This window comes from Orycteropus afer, unplaced genomic scaffold (genome assembly GCF_000298275.1).
Source record: "Orycteropus afer afer isolate SDZICR_OR568_19922 unplaced genomic scaffold, OryAfe1.0 scaffold00123, whole genome shotgun sequence".
NCBI classification, from domain to species: Eukaryota; Metazoa; Chordata; class Mammalia; order Tubulidentata; family Orycteropodidae; genus Orycteropus; species Orycteropus afer.
In genome coordinates this window covers 1,948,146-1,969,705 of record NW_006921710.1, presented here as the reverse complement: position 1 = coordinate 1,969,705, position 21,560 = coordinate 1,948,146, and the positions used below count along the sequence as shown (strand labels likewise).

The following is a 21,560-nucleotide window of genomic DNA, read 5'->3' as shown; positions in this document are numbered from 1 at the left end:
ATATATATATATATATATATATATATATATGTTCTGGCAAAGCTCACCCTCTCTTTATCCTGCATCTAACTTGTCATCCTCTGGCCTCTGGTTCTTGGGACATGAGCCAACAGCTTGCCATCTGACCTGCCAATTGTGAATTCATCAGTGCCTATAACCACGTGAGTCAGGAGAAGCCTCTAGCCTGATGCCTGATTTGGGACTTGCCAACCTCCACAACTGTGTGAGCCATCTTTTTGAAATCAATCTCTCTCTATATATACATATAAACCAAACCAAACTCCAAACCAAACTCTTTGCCATCAAGCTGGACCCAACTCATAGCAACTCATAGTCAGACCCCTCCTTGGGTTTCCAAGGCAGTATCACTATGGAAGTAGATTGCCCAATCTTTCTTCCAAGGAGTGGCTGGTGGGTTTGAACCGCCAGCCTTCTGGGTAGCAGTCAAGTGCCATAGGCACTAGGCCACTAGAGCTCCTATGTATCAAAAAAAAAAAAAAATAAAACCCAAACTCACTGCCATTGAGTCAGTTCCAACTCATAGTTACCCCCCTTGGATTTCCAAGGTGGTAAATCTTTACGGAAGTAGATTATCCAGGCTTCCTTCCGTGAAGTGGCTGGTGGCTTTAAATAGCCAGCCTTCTGGTTAGCAGTCAAATGCCTTAGGCACTAAGCTACCAGAGCTCCTTCTCTCTACATATGTGTATGTGTGTATGTATACACACACACATACATACACACACACACACCAAACCAAACCAAACTCATCACCATTGAATCGATTCCTACTCATAATGACCCCCATTGGGTTTCCGAGTTTGTAAATCTTTATGAATTTACTATCTTCCTTCTGCGGTTCCAACTCATAGCAATCAGCTCCAACTCACAGTGACCCCCATTGGGTTTCTGAGGCGGTAAACCTTTATAGAAGTAGGTTGCCCAGGTGTCCTTCCTCAGAGTGGCTGGTGGGTTTGAACTGCTGACCTTCCAGTTAGCAGCCAAATGCCTTATCCACTATGCCACCAGAGCTCTTTATGTGTATATACATATGTATACATATATGTATATATGTGTGTGTATATCTATATAGCTATATATATGGGAGCTCTGGTGGCCTACTGCCTAAGGCATTTGACTGCTAACCAGAAGGCTGGCAGTTCAAACCCTCCAGCCACTCCTCGGAAGGAAGACTGGGCAATCTACTTCTGTAGTGATACCTCCTCGGAAACCCAAGGAGGGATCCGACTATAAGTTGCTATGAGTTGGGTCCAACTTGACGGCAAACAACAACAACCCATCCATTCATTCAACACGAATTAGTGAGCTTCAACTATGTGCCTGGCATCATTTTGAGCTCTGGTGAAACAGCTGACAAGAAGCTTACATCCTAATGAGGAAGAAGATTGCAAAAAAGAAAATAAATGCTACATTTGAAAAAAGAAAAGGAAAAAAAAAAAAAAAAAAGAGTGGGAGTCTCAGGGAACTGTCTGGAGTGACATTAGACCAGAAATCTGAATGGCATCAAGAAGCAAATGTGTGAACAGAAGAAACTGGTCATGTTTCATAAGTACTTAAGATCTATGTGCTTCCCTTACATGAACACAACCACCCTATCACTGGCTCCACTTTAATGAGAAAATTTGATTTTCAAAAGAAAGAGGGTAACTTGCCTAAGGTCTGAACCTAAGGTTTGAACCAACGGACTCTCAATAGGAAAACCACAATAGCTGGGGGAATGAATGTTCCAGGTAGAGGAAACAGCGAGTACAAAGGTCTTGAGCCGGTAGTACGTTTGGTATGTTTCAAGAGCACATGGAGGAAAAAATGCACAGACAAAAAAGCCCACATGGCTGAAACACAGTGTGAGGGGAGAGTCACAAGAGACGAGGTCAGTTAGGCACCAGATAGCATAGAGTGCCACGGTAAAGACTTCAAATTTTATTAAAAATTTAATGGGAGGCTATTGGATGCTTTTGAGCAGAATTTGAGCTTATTTGCATTCTGTCTGTTAAATAAAGAATGAGTATCTGTTAGGCAAGAGTGAAAACCAGAAAGTTGGTTAGGAGGCAAAAGTCCAGGGAAAGATGGTGGTGGCCTGGACTAAGGTACCAGCAGAGGAGGTGGTAAGAGTGGTCGGATTCAGGCTACATGAGCAAGTACAACTATAGGACCTACTGATGAGCTGAATGTGGGTTCTGAGAAAGAAAGATGTCAAGGATGACTCCAAGATTTCTGTGTCTGAACCACTGGATCAAAGATGGCACTATTTATTGTGAAACAGACCACGAGGGGAATCTGGTCAGGCAGAGGGTAAGATGGGGGAACTATGAGCTCTGGTTCAGGCATTGTTGTTGTTGTTGTTGTTATTTGCCATCAAGTCGCCCCCCGACTCATAGCGACCCCTCCTTGGGTTTCCGAGGCAGTATCACTACGGAAGTAGGATTGCCCAACCTTCCTTCCGAGGAGTGGCTGGTGGTTCAGGCATATAAACCCTGAATGCTTAAGAGATAACCATGTGGAGGTGCTAAGTGGGCAGCTGGATAAGGAGAAATAAGGCTGGAAATACACACCTGGGAGTGACCAGTATTTAGTTAGCATTTAGAGCCTAGAGAGTATTTCTCTTGGAAGACTAAGGTACACCTAACTCACAATAGCCTTATATGCATGTGAAAGCTGGACAATGAATAAGGAAGACAAAGAGTTGATGCTTTTGAGTTGTGGTGTTGGTGAAGAATAATGGAAGTACCATTGACTGCCAGAAGACCTAACAAATCTGGCCTGGAAGAAATAAATGCAGCTGGAACACTGCCTGAAAGAGAGAACAGGCAGACTTCCTCTCACCTACTTTGGTCATGTTGTCAGAAGGGACCATTCCCTGCTTGGTAAAGTGGAGGGTACACAAAAAGGGGGAAGAGTCTCAAGAAGATGGACTGACACAGTAGCTGCAACTATGGCTCAGGTATAACAAGGATTGTGAGGATGGCACATGACTAGGCAGTGTTCCGTTCTGTTGTGCATAGGGTTACTATGAGTCGGCTGCCTCTAAGGCACCTCACAACAGAACCTTGGGACTGGATACCCTAGGAAGTGATATGAGGACTGAACCCGAGGGAATACCAAAATGGGTTGGGAAGAGAGAGAGAATCCAGAAAAGAAAGGCTGAAATTGATGTGTATACATGTTACTAGAACATTTATACATTAAGAAAATTGGAAAGAAGCTTATAAACACTTATCATTTTGTTTATAAAGTACTGAAGTGAGTACTGGTTAACTTTAAACATAACAAATATTGGAGTTTTGTCTTCAAGTTCTGGATGCTTACTTTTTAAACATCTTGCTAATCATAATGACTAATATACCAACCTAATTAATCAGCTAATATCTCAAGGCACAATAAACATTTAGTGTGAGATTCATCAAAGAATTTTCTTCATAACTGCAAATCTTCTGGCCATCTTCTTGTCAGAACTAATTAGGTCACTGTCATTTCTGCCTCATTAATACTGCTGACAAGAAGTGTGTACTACAGATAGAAGTGGCAGCACTGTCATTTTCTTGTTAGTCACTTGTGCTTATAGTATTAGAATCATCTTCAATCTGTGATGTCTTTGTAAAAATATGTTTTAAGACATTTATCCATTTTATAAAAATTAGTTTGGTTAAAACTCAATGATACAATCCATAAATCTCCTAATCTAGGCTAATTTAAACGGCAGCATACCGAAATTCATTGGAAGCCAATACAGTCAAGCGGCCATCTAAGATGCAACTACTGGTCTCCTCTCACCTGAATCAAAGAAGAGTGAAGAAAATCAAAGCATCTGGAAACAATTAGTCCAAGGATAAAATGGACCATGAGGACCTCAGCCTTCATGATCCCAAGACCAGAAGAACTAAATGGTGCCCAGCTACCAAGGCCACCCACTCAGAGAGTGGAGATCCTGGATAAAGTGGGAGGAAAAATGTGGAACAAAATTCAAAAACACAAAAATGACCAGAATTACTGGTCGAATAGAGTCTGGTAAAACCCCCAAAACTATGGCCCTGGGTTACCCTTCGGGACTAGAAATAGACTCACTCTCATGGATTGGCTCTCAGCCCATTAGTAGAAAGACCTGCATGGAGAACACCTACCTTAGAGCGATGAACCCAGCTCCTTTAGGGAGATAAACCCCTTAGAGAAATAGGCCATGGGGCACCAGAGGGGCGGCATTCACACAGAGGGAAAGCTGGACAGACAGGAGTACATAGTTAAGGGGAGGGGGTAGTCACAGGGCCAGGAGGGGAGGAAAGTTTATTACATGAAATCAAATGTACATGAACTGTTGAATGTAAAACAAATTTGTTCTGTAAATTTGTACCCAAAGCATAATAAAATTTAAAAAAGAAAAGAAAGCTAACATTGGAGTGAGGGCACTATCAGCAACTTTTTCTGAACTGTGGATTCCTTGCCTTCCCTCAAGTACCTGAAGTACCAAAGAGGACCATGACCGTCTGGGTGAGGATATCAATGGCAATCTGTATACTTAAAAACCAAGAAGCTTGATTTCTTATTTGTTTTTAAAGATGAAAACTATATAAGTCAAAGTTCCAACACATTCTTTCTGAACACCAATGAGCTGCATTGTCTACTAGACCCCAGCTCTGCTGGCTGCGAAGACCACCGCACTACATAATGCTGGCAATACAGGTCAATGGCTCCAATCCAGCTCTCCCACATGCCAGCTGGGCAAGTCACGTAAAGCCTTCTGAAGAGCCTCTGTTTTTCATCTGTAAAATAGGCTACTTATTGCCCGGGACGGCATTAAGAAAACAGGCCCGGCAATCTGCTTCTGAAAGATTACAGCCTTGAAAACCCTATACAGCAGTTCTATTCTGCACACATAAGGTCTCCAAGAACCAAATAGACTGGACAGCAACTAACTTAACTAGTAAACAGTAACTGCCTCTTTCCAGGATTATCATGTATGTAGAAGTTTCTGGCATTACTGCATAGTAGTTGTTTGTTACACTCTTTCTATTATTACCATTATACTAATGGCAACTTTTTCTTTCTTTCCATTTCTCTCCATGGTTAACTTGAACAATGGTTCCAAAGGGTACCCCTCTACCTACTCCACTGGTAGCATTGGCATCACCAGGGAACTTGTTAGAAATACAAGTTCTTTGCCAGACCTACTGAATCAGAAACTCTGATTCAATTTGAGAACCACTGAGAAACAAGCAGGTCTTCAGGATAGGGACCACCTCATCCTATGATCCTGTCATCAATACCTACTAATATAACAGGATGCAAGTAACTAAATTGCCACAAATACAAAAACTCCTGTCTGCCTTTCTGGATGTTTTCTTTAAACACTGAACATATCAGTTGTACAGATATGAAACTTCTTACAAAAATCCAACCCCCATATTGCTATAGCTAGCAACAGAAAAAACGAATCTCTATCCAGCTTAACCCAGGCTAGTGTTCCTATATAATTATTTGTCCAACTTTTATCTACAGACTTAAATTGACACAAACATTAATATCCTTTCAATTAATTCCAAAGAACGTAAATTTCAGATCTGGTTAATCGAAGTTTTATCATAAGGAAAACATATTCTGATTGTGGTGTGTGTATGTCTACTTCTTCTAAAAAAAAGAAAAGAAAAAGAAAACAACCTAGTTGTTCTATATTTCAGCGCTTCCCTGACTTGAGTGATTGGAACATGCAAAGTGGCAAATGCCTAGGAAGAGAAAATGGGCCAAAACGAAATTCAGTTGACCCTCCTGTGGACTTTATGGGCTTGATCTTATGTTGGAACAAGCCATATTTCTGAAATAGTTCTCTCACCCTGCAAACCAAGAACTTCTTCAACACCAACTGATAGAAACTCAGTAGTTGTAAGTGATTAATCATTCAGCACTTTCCTATCCAAACCCAGGCACCTTTAAGAGTGAAAGAGAGGGTGCTATTAGCAATTATGCCAGGACAGCAGGCATAAACTGGCATGTGTGATCATCACCCCATCTGTCATGGTCTACACAAGCACAATAATCCTCAAAATAATCTCCCCTGGTGTCCAGACATCAAACTGTGAAGCTAGTCTAGAGGCACATTTATAAGCAAAAACCCAGAATCTAATTCTTCAAAGGCTGTCTTGTTTGGAGGAGAGACCTGGACAGTGATCTCCACATTATCACCGTGTCCCACCATGAACTGGACACAGTAGGTGAGATCAGCTGCAAAAATGTATCATTGCTTAACATACTTCCTTGATTCTAAGTTATATACTTTTTTCTCAGTTGAACTTCTGAAAGTCATGTATTGTTTTATAACCTACCCTGCTTATTTTTTTTTTCTTTTTTGGTTTCTCAAGAAGCATTATTACATCAGTGCTGCACCTTACAAGTCTTAGTATCAAGAAAACACAGTAATTGGTTATCACCCCAGAGTCATAAAGACATGTTAATAATACTCATGGGACCTGAGACCTTATCATGACAATCTCAAAGTGGCAACTCCCAAATGGAAGCATCATTCCGTCTAACAGAATCTGCCAGCTGGTGAATTACTGAAAAAAAGCTATTGCCTCTGCTTAAAACATTCTCCCTCTTCCAAGCCAGTGATACCTTCACAAAAATGTGGCCAAATGGTGCTAAAGTAAATGCCATCTACGCTGTCAACTCAGAGAGTAAGTGCCTATGATGGTATCTGGGCAGAGCCCTAAATGAAAACCAGAGAGGCTCGAGAGGGTCTTTATTAATAGCTGACATCCATTAAACATTAACCACGTGTCAGGCTCCAACATGCACCAAGGTCTTGGGTTCAACTAGATGTGTAGGGCCCCAAGACTTCCATGGACATGCTTTTTTTTTTTTTTTTTTTTTTTTAATTGTGATTTGGGTGAAAGTTTACAGAGCAAATTCACTTTCCATATAGAAGTTCACATCCACTTTGTCTCATGACATTGACTACAATTTACCCCAATGCAACAGCTCCCTTCCAATTTCCTCCCCAAAGTTACCTCTTCCCTGTGTCCTTCCCTACATGCACTCCTGCGCCCTGAGCTGTCTCTCTGTGCATACACAGCCCTTCTATTCTCCCATGATTGTTCTCTCCAAGGAGTGTATCTACTTCAGGTAAATGTTCAACTCATACGCTTGTCTTTTGTTTGGCTGGAAGTCCACGGGCACTCTTGACACACATTGAGTCAGAAGGATACAGGACAGGAAGCAAAGTTTATCAGGGGGTAGCATAGAATGCTTCCTCTTTGTGAGCATCTTGAAGGAGTCCTGCAGAGCTAAGCAGCTCAGGTGCAAGGCAATGAGATTCGTATCTGAGTATGGGATCCAACTAACTGTACATAACTGCACAGGCCCCCATGCCCAATTACAAGTCATTGTACTCAAGGAATCACAACATATTTGTAGCACATCTGTAGTTCTCCCAGCCCAGATGTAATTTACTAATCAGAGGCCATTTTTACTACTATCAACTTTGCTTAGTAATGCAGTTGTCACATGTCATCTTTATCTATTTCTAGGAAACAGAGCTAGGTAGTTAACCAAGGTCAAATTCTCATGCAGATAAACAGCAATATGCCCATATAATGGAATACTACTTAGGAATAAAATGGAGTTAACTACTGGTAAAATCTACTCCTACCACCATCAGGTCAATTCTGACTCATAGTGACCCTTTAGAATAAAGTAGAACTGCCCCCATAGGTTTCTTTCTGGAAGCAGATACCCCATCTTTTTCCCACAGAGTGGCTGGTGGGTTCAAAACACCTACCTTTTGGTCAGCAGCTGAATGCTTTAATCACTACACCATGACAGCTCTTACTACCAATAAAAGCAACAACCTACTAAATATCAAAGACAGTATACTAAGTGAAAGAAGCCAGCTTCAAAAGTTACATACCATATGATTGCATCTATATGATATTCTAGAAAAGGCAAAACTGGTTGCCAGGCGTGGGGAAAGGACTTGACTACAAAGGGGCAGCATAAGGAAGTTTTTCTCAGGGCAATGGAATAGTTCTGTATCCTGATTGTGGGGGTGGTTACATGAGTCAAAACGTGTTAAAGTTAGACACCAAAAAAAAAGGTCAATTTTACTGTATGTAAATTTTTTTCAAAAACTCTTATGCAGAAAGGGGAAAAAGGTTTCTACCCACATAGGCAATATGCTGAAGTGCTCACAAGCATCTTCTCATGGAATTCTTACAAAAAAAAAAAAAAGGAATGTGCAATTACTGCCTGTTACTTGAAGCCAGGTGTGGTGCAGTGAACTACTTAATATGGTCCCTTCTAGCCACAGACTCCCACACAATGACTGGGTGAGCCCATGCAAGTAAGGTGCATGAAACTCTACCAAGGGGACTGGTCAGTTTGCCATCCTGCTAAGCTTAAAATGAGCCATCCCATAGGTGGATGGATGGGATCTGACTACTATCAAGAAGAAGAGACAGGAGCAATGTGCATCCTTTGGACCTGTGGTCGCCACACTGGATACCCGATAGACCCAGGGGACAGGGAGCTGTAACACAGGAGACAGTGGGAAACAACAGCAGAGAAATGGCGGCAGCAGAGGAAGTAGAATCAAGAGTTTGGCAGGAGATCTTCCCAGGCCATGGAGCAAGAAAGCTGAGTGCCTTTGGGCAGGAGGGCTTGCTGGTAGAATGGGTGTCTCTGGGCACTTATTGGTGGAGTTAAAGAGCTTTGCAACACTTGCCCGAGCAGGGCAGAGTCTGGGCCAGCTCAAGGACCAAGTGGCCGAGGGCCAGGGAGAGGACTGCCTGTGGGCACAGCTGAGATGAGGCTGTCCTAAACAAAGAACTGTATACTTAGTCATTTCTGATCTTGAATTATAACCTGTTACTTTCCTAATAAACTCCATAACTGTAAGTATGGTCTGTGAGTTCCGTGTGGCTATTATAAAGAGTGCTGGGTTGGTGTCAGAATTGGTTAAAAGGTTGGAGAAAGGAAGTATGTCTGGCCTCTGCTTCATAGGAATTAGCACTGAGCTAATGCTGATGGTGATTCTCTGGCCCTGTTGTAAAGTTAGAGGCAGTCAGATGCGCCTACCATGCCATTTTTACACCAGGTTTGCCTGAGTTGGGAAAAATTAAGTCCTGATTATTTCAGACACCCAGATTCTATCCAATCTTTCCAAGACCCAGGGTATTTTTCAAATTATCATTTATCATAGACTAGCAGGCATTTCCGATTGTCAGAACCATGTATGCACATAAATGAGCCTCTCCCTTGTCCAGGGACAGGGTTCATACAGCTCCCATCAGATCTTCAGCAGAACCTATGGTCTTGAAAAGCAAAGGAACCACTGCTCCGGTTCAGATGCTCAATTTACAGAGGGGAACCCAGAGGCCCAGGGAGGGGTCATGGCTGCCCTAGAGGACATACAAGTCTGCAGCAGTGCTGGGCTGGAAGGCAAGGCTCTAGCTGCTCAGACCAGGCTTCTTGATTGCCCAAGATGCCACCACTCCAAGCATTCCCAGTGACAACACCTCACATGTTTTCTGTGACAGTTTTAGTTCCACATGACTTCCTTAGCAGTAGGTACATTTTGCCTACCAAGCTGGGACGAGGGAACTATGAGCTCCCTGCAACGCAGTCCGGCTCCCTAGCCCAAATCTTGGTCAAATATAAAAACTTTATTCTATAACACGGTCACACTGAGGAAGAAGAACACATAGAGAGGTGCAGAGCAGGTACCGACAACAAAGATGAACCCTTTTGCACATATAGTACTGTGCCGTCAGTGATGGCAAACATTGATATATGGGTGGATTGATATACAGACTCGGGACCATGGTCGCAGGGAACATCAAGCTCAATTGGCATAACATACGACATAAAAACACTGTTCCATATTCTACTTTGGTGAGTAGCAACTGGGATCTTAAAAGCTTGCAAGGAGCCATCTAGATGCAACATGGGTTCCTCCTTGTCCAAAGTAAAGAAGAATGAAGAAAACCAAGGATGTGTGGAAACAATTAGTCCAAGGGACTGGTACCATGTGATCCTCAGCCTATGACTATGAAACCAGAAGAGATAGATGGTGCCCGGCTACCACTGTCAAACACTCAGAGGGGGATCTATGTAGGAGATCCTGGATAGAGTGGGAGAATAATGTGGAACAAAACTCAGAATCATTTAAAAAAAAAAAAAAAAAAAAAGGACCAGGTTTGCTTGTCTGACAGAACCTGGTGAAACCCCTGAGACTCTGGCCCCTAGCTGCCCTTCAGGTCTGGAACTGAACCCACTCCTGTGGCTTCCAGCCAAACAAAAGACAGGCATATGGGCTAAACATTTATATTAGGAAGATACACTCCTTGGAGAGATCAATCATGGGAGAATAGAAGGGCTTATGCGCAAAGAGACAGTTCAGGGGACAGGAGTGCATGAAGGACACAGGGAAGAGGTAATGGGGAAGAAGTGGGAGGGGAGCTGTTGCATTGTGGGAAATTGAAGTCAAATGTCGTAAGTGTATATGAGCTGCTGTATGGAAAATGAATTTGCTCTGTAAACTTTCACCCAAATCACAATAAAAATAAAAATAAAATAAAAAGAACTTTATTCTACAACTTGGTACACTGAGGGTAATTAACACAGACAGCTCCACATGAACAGAAAAAAACAAGGCCAGATCATGCAGGAAAACATGCTTTTGATCTATGCCTTTGGTTTTCTGATGAGCTCAGAGAATTAATATTTGTAAGGCGCTCTTGACAAGCTGAGGCAGAAGCACAAATTAGTGTGGTTATGCTAATTAAGTGAGAGGTTCTGCAGCTCCAGGACCAAATGATTAAAGAAAGTGAAAAGGGCTGCCTGGGCTTTGGTCTCTGCAAATGACACTGCACTCCATGGCAGCTGCACCAGCAATGTGCAAAGAGCCTACACAGTTATTTTCAGGTAACAGAACAGCCCAGAAGAACACAAGTTAAGGGAAACAATACATTAGGATTTCTGAATTTATCTTAACTGTAAAAGTTAATCGAAAGGGAAAAATAAGAGGTATAAAATCCCCATGCTTGCAGCTGCTTAATGCAATTTGTAAGTTACTCGTATTTAAGGACCTTGAATGGTGTGTGATATTTTAACTGTCACAAAACAAGCAATGTCCTGTAATCATTTCACCTCCAGCGTACAAAGACAGTTTAATTAATCCTGAGGGTCACCCTCTCCAGAAGAAACTGAGGTGGTATCTCTTGGGACTGAGCTACTGATCAGCTGTGCTCTGGCTTGGAGGATCAGCTGTCACCCACCAGCACAGGCCCATTCCTGCTAGACAGAGAGTAAGAAAGAAACTCAGTTCTTTCCTTGATCTGCCTATGTACTGGGGCTATATGTATAGCGGAAATGAAAGGCCATCTACTCTTCCTAAAAATGATCTCTTTGGAGGTTCATTAGTCTTGAAAAGCTATTTCTTGGAATTTGGCATCCTCAAATGGAAAAGGAAGAGAGAGAGACTGAAATGAAATATCTCAGTAACCAGAGATTTCACCTTCTTCTGTGAGTGTGCAGGTCTGAATTTCAGTTAGCATATTAGCAGTTTTTAAGAAATGGTCAGTTTACAGCAAGAGTGGATCTGAGAAGGACAATAGCTAATGTTTGAAGAGCACTTATGTGTCAAGATTGCTGCAGTGCTTTACGTGCACCATCTCATTTCATCCTCAGGAAGATACCGTTATTATTTTCTCCATTTTACAGATAAGGAACTGAGGTTTAGACAGGTTAAGTGACTTGCCCAAGATCCTGTAACCATTATACGGATGAACTGGGGTTCACATCGACAGCTACAGGATTCTATATGCCATGCTTTCATCTAACTTCATTGTCTCATTTCACAGGTGGAGAGAACTCAGTCTCACAAGGAGCACAGATTCAGTGGACTGGGGGCAGACTCAGGGGCCACAATGCAGGTCTCCTGACTCGCAGCCCAGATTCTGTCCATGCTGCCCTCCAACGTGGATGGTGTTGCGAAAAGAACAAAAGCCACAATCAAAAGTCTCCTGCACACAGCACAGGCAGAGAGGCCAGATTGTCAACTCCCCAAGCATGCAGAGGACTCTAATCTCTCTCAGTACCCTCCACTGCCTTGGCGGGCTGCTTGGCACTTGGTGAGCCCTCAGCTGATGGTGGCTGGCTGGCTGGCTGGCTGAGCTATTTTAAAACAGAAAGGCCACTTCCCCCTTTCTCACCATCTGTGAACAGTTTCTCCAAAGCAGAGTCCCAGGAAATATTTTCAGTAAACGTACTTTCTAAGCCACTTCTACAATCGAGATACCAGAAGCTGCTTCATAAATCTGCAGGCCAGAGCCACCTTAAAAGTCCAGCAGAGACACTGGAAAGCCCCAGGGGAATCCCAGAGTAGGTTCCAACCAAAGATAAGGGTAGTGCCTCCAAGTTGGCCTCCCTGCTGCAGTGCAGAAGTCAGAGCACTAGATCTTAGTTAGGGTCCAGACTGGGGGGCCGACAGGCACGAAGAGGGGAAGAGAATTAATGAGTAAAACCCAGGTTCCCAGACTGGCTCTACTTCTTACTTAATAAACCACCATGGCTAGTCATCACTTCCTTTCTTGCTGCCTACCTTTCCTCAACTGTCAAACAGGCAAAATACCTGCCATCTCTCTCTCACTATAGGAACTCTGGTGGCATAGTGCCTAAGGCACTTGACTGCTAACCAGAAGGCTGGCGGTTCAAACCCACCAGCCACTCCTCGGAAGGAAGATGGGACAATCTACTTCTGTAGTGATACTGCCTTGGAAACCTAAGGAGAGGCCGCTATGAGTTGGGTCCGACTCGATGGCACATAACAACAACAACAACATAGGAGCTCTGGTGGCGTAGTGCCTAAGGCATTTGACTGCTAACCAGAAGGCCGGTGGTTCAAACTCACCAACCACTCCTTGGAAGGAAGGTTGGGCAATCTACTTCCGTAGTGGTACTGCCTTGGAAACCTAAGGAAGGGTCGCCATGAGTCAGATCCGGCAATGAGTTTGGTTTTTTTGTTTGTTTGTTTGTTTTATAAGAAGAGATATCTGAAGATAAAGCACCTAGCACAGTGACTGGCATGCTGAAAGTACCAATGAAATGTTAGGTGTCATCCTCCTTATGTGGGAAAAATACTGTTAACTCCAATAAAAAAAGTAAAACAACGACGTCTGTGGAAGTGTTCTGAAAGCTATAAAGGATTATATAAGCTTTTACTGTTGCCTATGCAATGTTTAATGCTATTAAAACAACCCAAATATATCCAACTCCCCCTTTTATAACGCAGACTAGACTCACAGAAAATCAGCATTAGAAAGGACCTTTGAGTTCTTTCCACTCCATCAAGTTACAAGAGAAGCACCAGGGGCTCAGAAAGATTGAGCAATGTGCCCAAGGTCACCCAACAAGAAGCAGGGCTTCCTGAGCCATCCATGAGCAGAATGGTAGGAGGGCCAGGAGACTACCATTTCAAGCATTCCTCCAGCATTATCAAGTGGCCCTTTCAGTACAGCAGAGCTGTGTAGGAGAGCCTGAGGCTTGTACCATCTCAGTGGCAACTGGAATAGCAAAATGGAAATGTGGAGGCTCATTTTAACCCAAGTCACCCAGCCAAGAGAGTAATGTCACAACCAATAAAACTCTGGGTAAGTAAGAAGGAGCTGGACAGACTTACATCCCAACTTTGCCCCAGCTCACTACATGGCTAGAACAAATCTCCACTATTCTGGATCTCAAGATCCCCCAGACAAAAGAAAAGCTCTATGTCTCAGTATTCTCCTTTGTAGAGTAAAGAGTAACAGTACCTTCCTCCTATTGTGAGGGTTAAAGAAGACGACATGTGCAAAACACACAGAACAAAGCCTGGCACTCTCATGTGGTTAAGTGTCTAATGAATGTTAGCTATTACTATTATTTTGATTTATTATTGAAGGGAAAGACTAAGAGTAGCCAATTCCATGACCCATGCACAATTATCCATCTATTTATTTACAACCAGTCACTTGAAGGCAAAGAATATGCGTGATTATCCATAACCAGCAAATAAATACAAGCATTGTTCCCAAGGAGAGTTTTGTTGTTGTTTGCTTGTTTTAAGTCAACTAAATTGATATTTGACTCCATCACATTCCACTGGACTTCAGCTGTCCTCTCTTCTCATTCCATGTCCATGCCTGTCTTCTCACAAACACTGCGAGCATCAGACTCTTGCTGCAGGGAGACCTCAGGGCTGGTTGCCATTTTTAACAGTACAGCATGTGATTGGAAGCTACATCTGTCAAGTCTACACCAATGACATAAATTTTAAAAAGCTACAAAGCAAATGCATGAAATCTGCCTCTGTCCCCAGCTGTGGAAAGCACCACACATCACCCTGTGCTCAACAGCTCTGTTTTCATTCTTTAAAAGCAGAGCAGAGTGTCTTAATCACAAAATTTAATTTACAGTAAAATGACCGTGTGGTGCCAGAAAGCCAGTGAAAGGCAAGAAAAAAGATCATCTTTAACTGTCTAACGGGAACCAAAGGTCTAAGCTGTTATGAGTAACAAGTATTTGTATGATTAACAAGAATGGAATAGTCTGCAGGCTTCAGGGTCAGGATGCTGGTTCAGAAAACCATTATTTATCTTTCAAACCACAGCCTAGAAGTAAAAAAGGAGACGGAAGGAATTGTGACTGTCAAATGCTAAATTTCTAATCCACTTAGTTAAGTCCCTCCCCTGCACCTTAGCTCACAAAGGAGGAGGAAATGGCAGGACTCTCTGTCACCTTCCCACTGACAAAAAAGAAAGGGGTAGCCGGAAGAACCCCGACAGCTGACCTTCTCTAGCCCATGAAAAAGAGAGTGTGCCATACAGTCATTCCATAAACGGAGAGCTGATGGTGCAGGGAGTTAATCTTAAAAAAAGTTCAAAGACCAACTGAAAAAATAACAAGTAGACAGGGGCTCCTGTTTGTCACAAGCACAAAGCTGAGTGGGGTTGCCATATACCGTGGTTTGTAAATATAAGGACCTCTACAACTGCTCCATGCAGAATGAGCATGACCTCAGAATGCTTAGGTCCTGTGTACCCTACAGAACCAAACGCGGTCATCTGTACATGACGGAAGCTCAAAGAGTGTGTGCTGACTGACAGATGCACAAAATTCCAGAGTTGGGTTGTGGCTCAGTCTCTCATCGTGTCCCAGAGTTTTCTCAATAGAATGTTCTGGGAATTTGACTATAGCTTCATCGTCAATTTTCAAAGGACTACATTAAAATGCCGATCAACTCTTGCAGTTAACCCAGAACCCCCACCTAACTCGTTGGACAAAGTATTGGCCCCATTAACTCACCAAGAAACATTGCAACTGGCAATTCAGAAACTATAAGCAGAAGCATGTAAAGATAACTCTGAGACCAGGAATCAGAAGCCAAAGTTGATTCTTTGATAATATTCATTAAATTCACTCATACTTTGAATAAGTATTGAAAGCCCACCATGTACTAGGTATGGTGATGGCAACACCGCAGGAACCGAACAGGCATACTTCCTGGTGGAGCTGACAATCTAGTTAAGACTGTGCTTGTTGATTTTTTAACTCGCAGCAAGGAAACGGTGGCTTTGGTTTCTGAATGAGTTAAACAATATTAATCTACCCAAAGTGTTTGAGGCCTTCCCCCATGGAATTTACTGTCTGCTGGTGGAAGAGAGGTACCAAGAGTACTGGAAGAAGTCAGTTTTGGTTGAGGAGACTGTGAGAACACCCAGGAAGTGGGTTTTCACACTGTGTGTGGTGGAGGGTCCAAAGAGGAGCCTTAGGCACAGCTGAGCCTAAGGAAGGAGTCATGGGACTCAAAGTAACTTCACTGTTATTGGTCAGCTAATGGCATTCACATGTATAAAAAGGAACCTTCTGCTTAGAAACAGGGGAAGCACTAGTTCTAGAGTCCAACTCCTTCCCAGCACAGAGGGAGAAAATGAGACCCAGAAAAGGGAAAGAATCACTCACAGTCACAGTATCAGGTCATAGACTGTTACTCAGATGGTCTCAGACAAATGACCAGAAACTAAGGTGACAGGCCTATTAGGTGACACAGCCCTTAATAATTCACAAGCTGGGGGTTCTACTTGTTTATTCACAAAACTGTCTTTGGGGCAAGGTGGGTGACGAGTCAAAGGAACACCCGTCCCCAGCAAGCACAGAGTGCCGGCCAGAGGCCGCCCGGGTGTGGTAAGCAGGCCGCGCGTTGCCAGGCCTCTCCTCCTTCCAGTGTGTCATCTTATTATGGCAACAGTGAACACATTCAGCTAGACTGAGGTAAGACCCAGCCTGGCGTTCAAGGCACTCTCCAATCCAGGCTAATTTGGGAAATGATTTTTTTGCAAGCTCATACATGACTCATCTTTATAGGCCTCCTATCAGGACTGGTGGCTGCAAGGAATCCCATTCAAACCACCTCTGCCAACAGCTGCTCGGGAGACCAGGAAACATTTGGGATTGATGCGGTTGATTTAAAAAGAAAAAAAAAATATAGCAGTATCAGTAGTATTTCTTATCTCCATTAGTACTGTCAATGTTATTAGTATTATTAGTATTTACATGCAGCCTAAAGACTGAGTCAGGTCTACCTTAATTTTAACTGGTGGATTGGGGGGGACAGGGGACTGAATCAGAAGAAAAATTTAGAAGTATGAACAAGAATTATGATAGAGACCTGCTATGTCTCAGCAGCATGGGGGGCTCAGAGATCATGCTCTGCAATGGCAAAGGAGGCCGGAGCAGGAGTCACAGCCAGGAATTGGTTCTCTGCTTGCTAGGGCTGTGACTATGGGCAAGCTACTAAATTTCTCTGGACCCTTGCTGCCCTTAGGTGCAAAATGCGGATTATCAGGTCTGTCCTAGCCCTCAGGGCAAGTTGCGAGGAGAGAGTGAAATAAGGTAGCATACAAATGCATTCTGAAAACCGTAGAAAGTTGCAGAATTATTCAAGAGTTGTTTTAACACTACCCCTGTGCTGGGACTGCAGAAAGGCAAGGTTCTTGCCTGCTCTTTGCCCTGCAAGGCATCACACAATGCCTGGCAATAAAGAGGCACTGGTGTTACTCAGTGACTGAATGAAAGGCCATTCAGAAGGTGCCACTAGAATACTGTATCTGTTGACTGAATACATTTTGACCACCAAAAACAAACAAACAAACAATGCTAACTGAGAAAAGAAAGCAAGTGCAAGTTTTGAAGAGTTCAAAATTGATCAAAATACAATGCTTGCTGATCTGCTGAATACAAGGACTCTAGGCCAGAGGGCACAGCCTCACCTACTTGCACTTTTAGTATCTGTTCTGAGAAAATACATAATGACAAAAAGTTACTATGAATGCAAGCCAAACCAATCCAAACCCACTGCCATCCAGTCAATTTCCACTCACAGTGACCACAGGGTAGAACTGCCTCCATAGAGTTTCCAAGGCTGTAAATCTTTAAGGAAACAGACTGCCTTATCTGTCTCCTATGTAGGGGCTGGTGGGTTCGAACCACCAACCTTTTGGTTAGCAGCCAAATGCTTTAATCACTACACCACCAGAGCTCCTTACTATGGATACAGTCATTCCAAATTTCCTTTTAATATAACAAAAGCATCTTCATTCATGTGTTTGAAAAACAGTAGTGCACTGAGTTTAAGACCACCATATCTACTCTCATCTTCAGGAGGTGGGCTCAGTGAGCCTGCTGCCACTTCCTCAGCCCCTCACTGAGTGCACTAAGGCTGCAGGGAGCCCAGAGAGTGAACCAGAGATATTGGTACATGATGAAACTTTTAGATAGACAGTGGTTTGCTAGAAGCAGTTTGGAGGTGCGGGGGGGCGGGCGGTACTTTTAAAAGAAAAACATACTGAATAATTTACTTCTTTACTAGCTTCCTCAGCTAGAAGGGGAGCGTGGCAGGGCAAGGTCTTTGTTGTATCCCGAGGACTAGAATAACTCCAGGCCCTTAAAAAAGGGCTGTCAAGTCAGTCCCAACTCACAGCGACCCCTCCTTGGGTTTCCAAGGTGGTATTGCTAGGGAAGTAGATTGCCCAATCTTCCTTCCAAGGAGTGACTGGTGGGTTTGAACCACCAGCCTTCTGGTTAGCAGTCAAATGCCTTAGGCACTACATCACCAGAGCTCCCCCTCCAGGCCCTTAAGGGTTGCTCAATAAACTATATGTTGAACTGAGTGAATGAAGAATGTATGAATGAGCAACTGAAACTCTGACAGGTACAACTGAGTGAAAATGAAGTCACCTTCTTTCCTCCAGCCATGAGGCCTTTCAGTTCCTCCAAACTGCAGAGCTCTGCCGTCTGCAGGGTCTCTGTCCCCAGCGTCTCCGTCCCCTCTTCCCGAAATCTGCTGTACCCAGCTAACTCAACTCGTCCTCCACCCCGCACCTTAATCTCAATTCTTTAGAGTACTTCCCGGTTCCCCTTCCCTGCCGTAAGTCTGATACCCTCAGAGCCTGCTCTTCTTCCTAGCACTTCTCACGCTGCCAACATCTGTCCTTACAGCAGGAGGCATGATGTCAGCTGAGTTCACAAGCATATCCCTAGAGCCTCGTACAGTTTGATGGAGCAGGTACACTCAATCAGCACTATATAACAGAATTAAAGAATAGATTAATGAAGGAATGGGGTAAAGATTTCAAAGTTACACTCCAGGTCAAAAGCAAAGAAACATGATGACTCTCTAAGAAAAGGGATACCAACTCAAAGGTCAACAGCCTGCGTGGACCACAGGAATCAGTGACGAGGCTGGCAGTGGGTGTGATGGAGACTCTGGGGGCAAGTGCCACCTAGCTCCCACCTACAACTGCCTTTCAGGAACAAGAGCTCAGGGTTACCAGTGCTTCTCATTTTCAAGAGAACCAGGAACTTGAGATTTGTGAGCAATTTCCTGATTTTTAAGTATTGATCATCAATTCCTTGTTTTGTTTTGTACCCCAACAACGCACGTGAATCAAACTGAACACATCCATACATTGAATCCAGCCCATGACCACTAGCTCATGACTTTCATTTGCAAGCAACAGAGGTGTTTAAGCTCCAGAAACATTAGGGTATCAACTCTCCTCACTTGGTGATTTGCTGGAAGCGAACATTAGCTAACTGAGAACGATCATAACTACTGTACCGTCAGAATCATGTAATGGGTCCCCTTAGGTGGCCTCTGAGTCCCTAGTCTCCCCATCCCCTGAGGGGCTACAAACTCCTAGTTCCTAAGAAAAAAGCTCTCCTCCTTAGGGCTTCTGCCCACAAACTCACCCTACACAGCTCCTTAATCCCATCTGGCTCCACTCCACTCTCGGCCTCCTCATTATCTCTGAAAGACACCATGGCGTCTAGCAAAGTCTCCTCTCCACCCCAGCCTTCTCTCTGGCCCTTGGAATTCAACTCTCTTCCACCATCCTTTCCTGACATGCACTAGCCAGCACAGCAAGGTATACTTCTGCTGCGCTCTGGAAGCCAGACTGTCTTGATCCCCCATGGCCTGGCAGAGACGATTTGGGACAGCCTGACCTGAGGTCTGCCTTTTTGTGTCCCTATGAAATCACAAGCCCTCCTACAAGACCTGCCTGCAACTAGACACTGTTGAATGAATGAAGGTACTGAAAAGCAAGAACGACAGACTCACAAAAATCTCCCAGAGGCTAAAGAGAATGCTGCTCATTGAGGAGGTATTGGGTGTGGTGATGATGATGAAGCAGGATAAAAGAAAGCCATGAATCTCAGGGCTGTTCTGTGGTGGCTTGGTGTGCTATCCAGTCAATTCGACTCATAGCGACCATCCAGGACAGACCAGGACTGCCCCGCAGGGATTCCAAGGCTATCATCTTTACGGAAGCAGATTGCCACATCTTTGTCCCATGGAGTGGCTGGTGAGTTAGAGCCACCACCTTTCAGTTAGTGGTTGCACGCTCAGCCACTGCACCTGTCGGGATGTGTAAAGGAACTGGACTTCTGCAGGGAAGTTACTCAGGCTACTGAGCAAAGCCCTGAGGCTAAAGAGCAGTGAGAAAAACACACAAGAAACCACACCTGAAACTGACAAAACCACTGTGCAGAAGGTACCTAGCCTTCCGGTGAGAGGAGCTAGCATAATGCCCATCCTGCTGCCCTCTTGTTAGGTGGCCTTCTGGAACTCACTCAACAGGAACCGTATTCTCTGTCTCAGAAGATCTGTAAGGATCTATGAAGCAATATTTAGGATGCTTGGTATAAGCCACATACACAGTAAGCCCTTACAATAAAAGCTGTATGGCTTCCTGTGTTTCAACCACAGACTGCAAAAGTTACAATGTCTACTAGGTCTACTCAAGAGATACATCCCAGAAGTTTTCCAGTTCAACCCTGGAAATATATAAACTTCCAAAATCAAGGCTACCTGCCCTCTTTACAGTGCCCTAAGACCTTGCCTTCCATAACTCAGCTGCCAAGCTAACCTGGTACCCTGATTATGACAACCAGGCTTATTCCCAGTACAAGTGACTTGGGCTATCTGCCTACCTCACCTCCGACTTAGGGAGGATTCACTCCATAATTAAGCCCTGGGCCCCATATGCACTACAGTAATTAAATCTTTAGAGAGTCTATTCCCAATATAAGCAAAACCCAGATCATCAGAAGGCAAGTTACTATTTCTAGGAAAACATAAGACTGCATCAAGATTCACAAGCTGCCCAAAGCCAAGCAGTGCCTCACATGCCCAGCTTCCAGACTTAAGCTTGATAAGAGGAAAACTTGACTGAGCCCTGAAAATACCCAAACACACCTCCACTTCTTCTTTTGAAGCAACCGAAGTGGATACTTTAAGCTAAATTTAAACTCGAGGCTCATTAATGATGACACATTTTATTGCTCGACTGACTCTATTCACTTTCCGAAAGACAAACCACCTCAGAGCCCAGCACAGAGCATCAGAGTCACTTAAACACGCGGCCAAGGTTTCTCTTCCCCTATTCCCAGGTTCAAGCCATTTTTCTGAAAGTTCCGTAGGAGAGCGAGGCAGCACGCATAAACGAGACCCCCAGCTGCTGGGGGGCCTCACCTCTACCGTCTTTCAAAACGCCACCCCAAAAAAGTCACGCCTGTTGTGTCCACCCTCGTGTTCACCCTCCCGGTCTTCCACTCCCTGCAGCCAACCAACCGCACTGAAATCAGAAGAGAAAGGAACCAGCCCACCGGCTAAAAATGGCCTTTGAATGTGAAGTTGAAACGCGCCCCAATTAGGCCTCGGCTGCAGTTTCACTTCTGCTCCCCGGGGCAGAAAAACAGGGGGTCCTCGCATCCCTGTAAAAACCCGAATTCTATCCCGGTTGAGGGCGAAGTGGCAGCGCCGCGGGGCCCATGCGGGCCGTAGGCAGGTCGTGTCCGCCCCGACCCCGGGTCGGGCCTGCGGCGCGGACAAAGTGCGCCGGTGCCCGCGCCGCCAGTGCCGCCGCGCCGCCTCACCTGCTTTCTCGATCTTGCCAGACATTTCCGGGCTGCGCCGGAGGCCGAGGCCGCCGCTCATCGGGCCCGGCCCGGGCCGCTGCGGA

The 21,560-nt window shown here is 44.3% G+C and overlaps 1 protein-coding gene across 1 annotated transcript in view; it reads right to left on the bottom strand.

Moving 5' to 3' along the window:
* Window positions 1–21,535, bottom strand: part of RAPGEF1 (Rap guanine nucleotide exchange factor 1) — a 184,749-nt gene extending 163,214 nt beyond the window's left edge. Inside the window, exon 1 of the mRNA XM_042781458.1 lies at window positions 21,475–21,535. Coding sequence (XP_042637392.1) covers window positions 21,475–21,535 — 61 coding nt within the window. The remainder of the gene's footprint in view (window positions 1–21,474) is intronic.
* Between the last annotated feature and the right edge of the window lie 25 nt (window positions 21,536–21,560).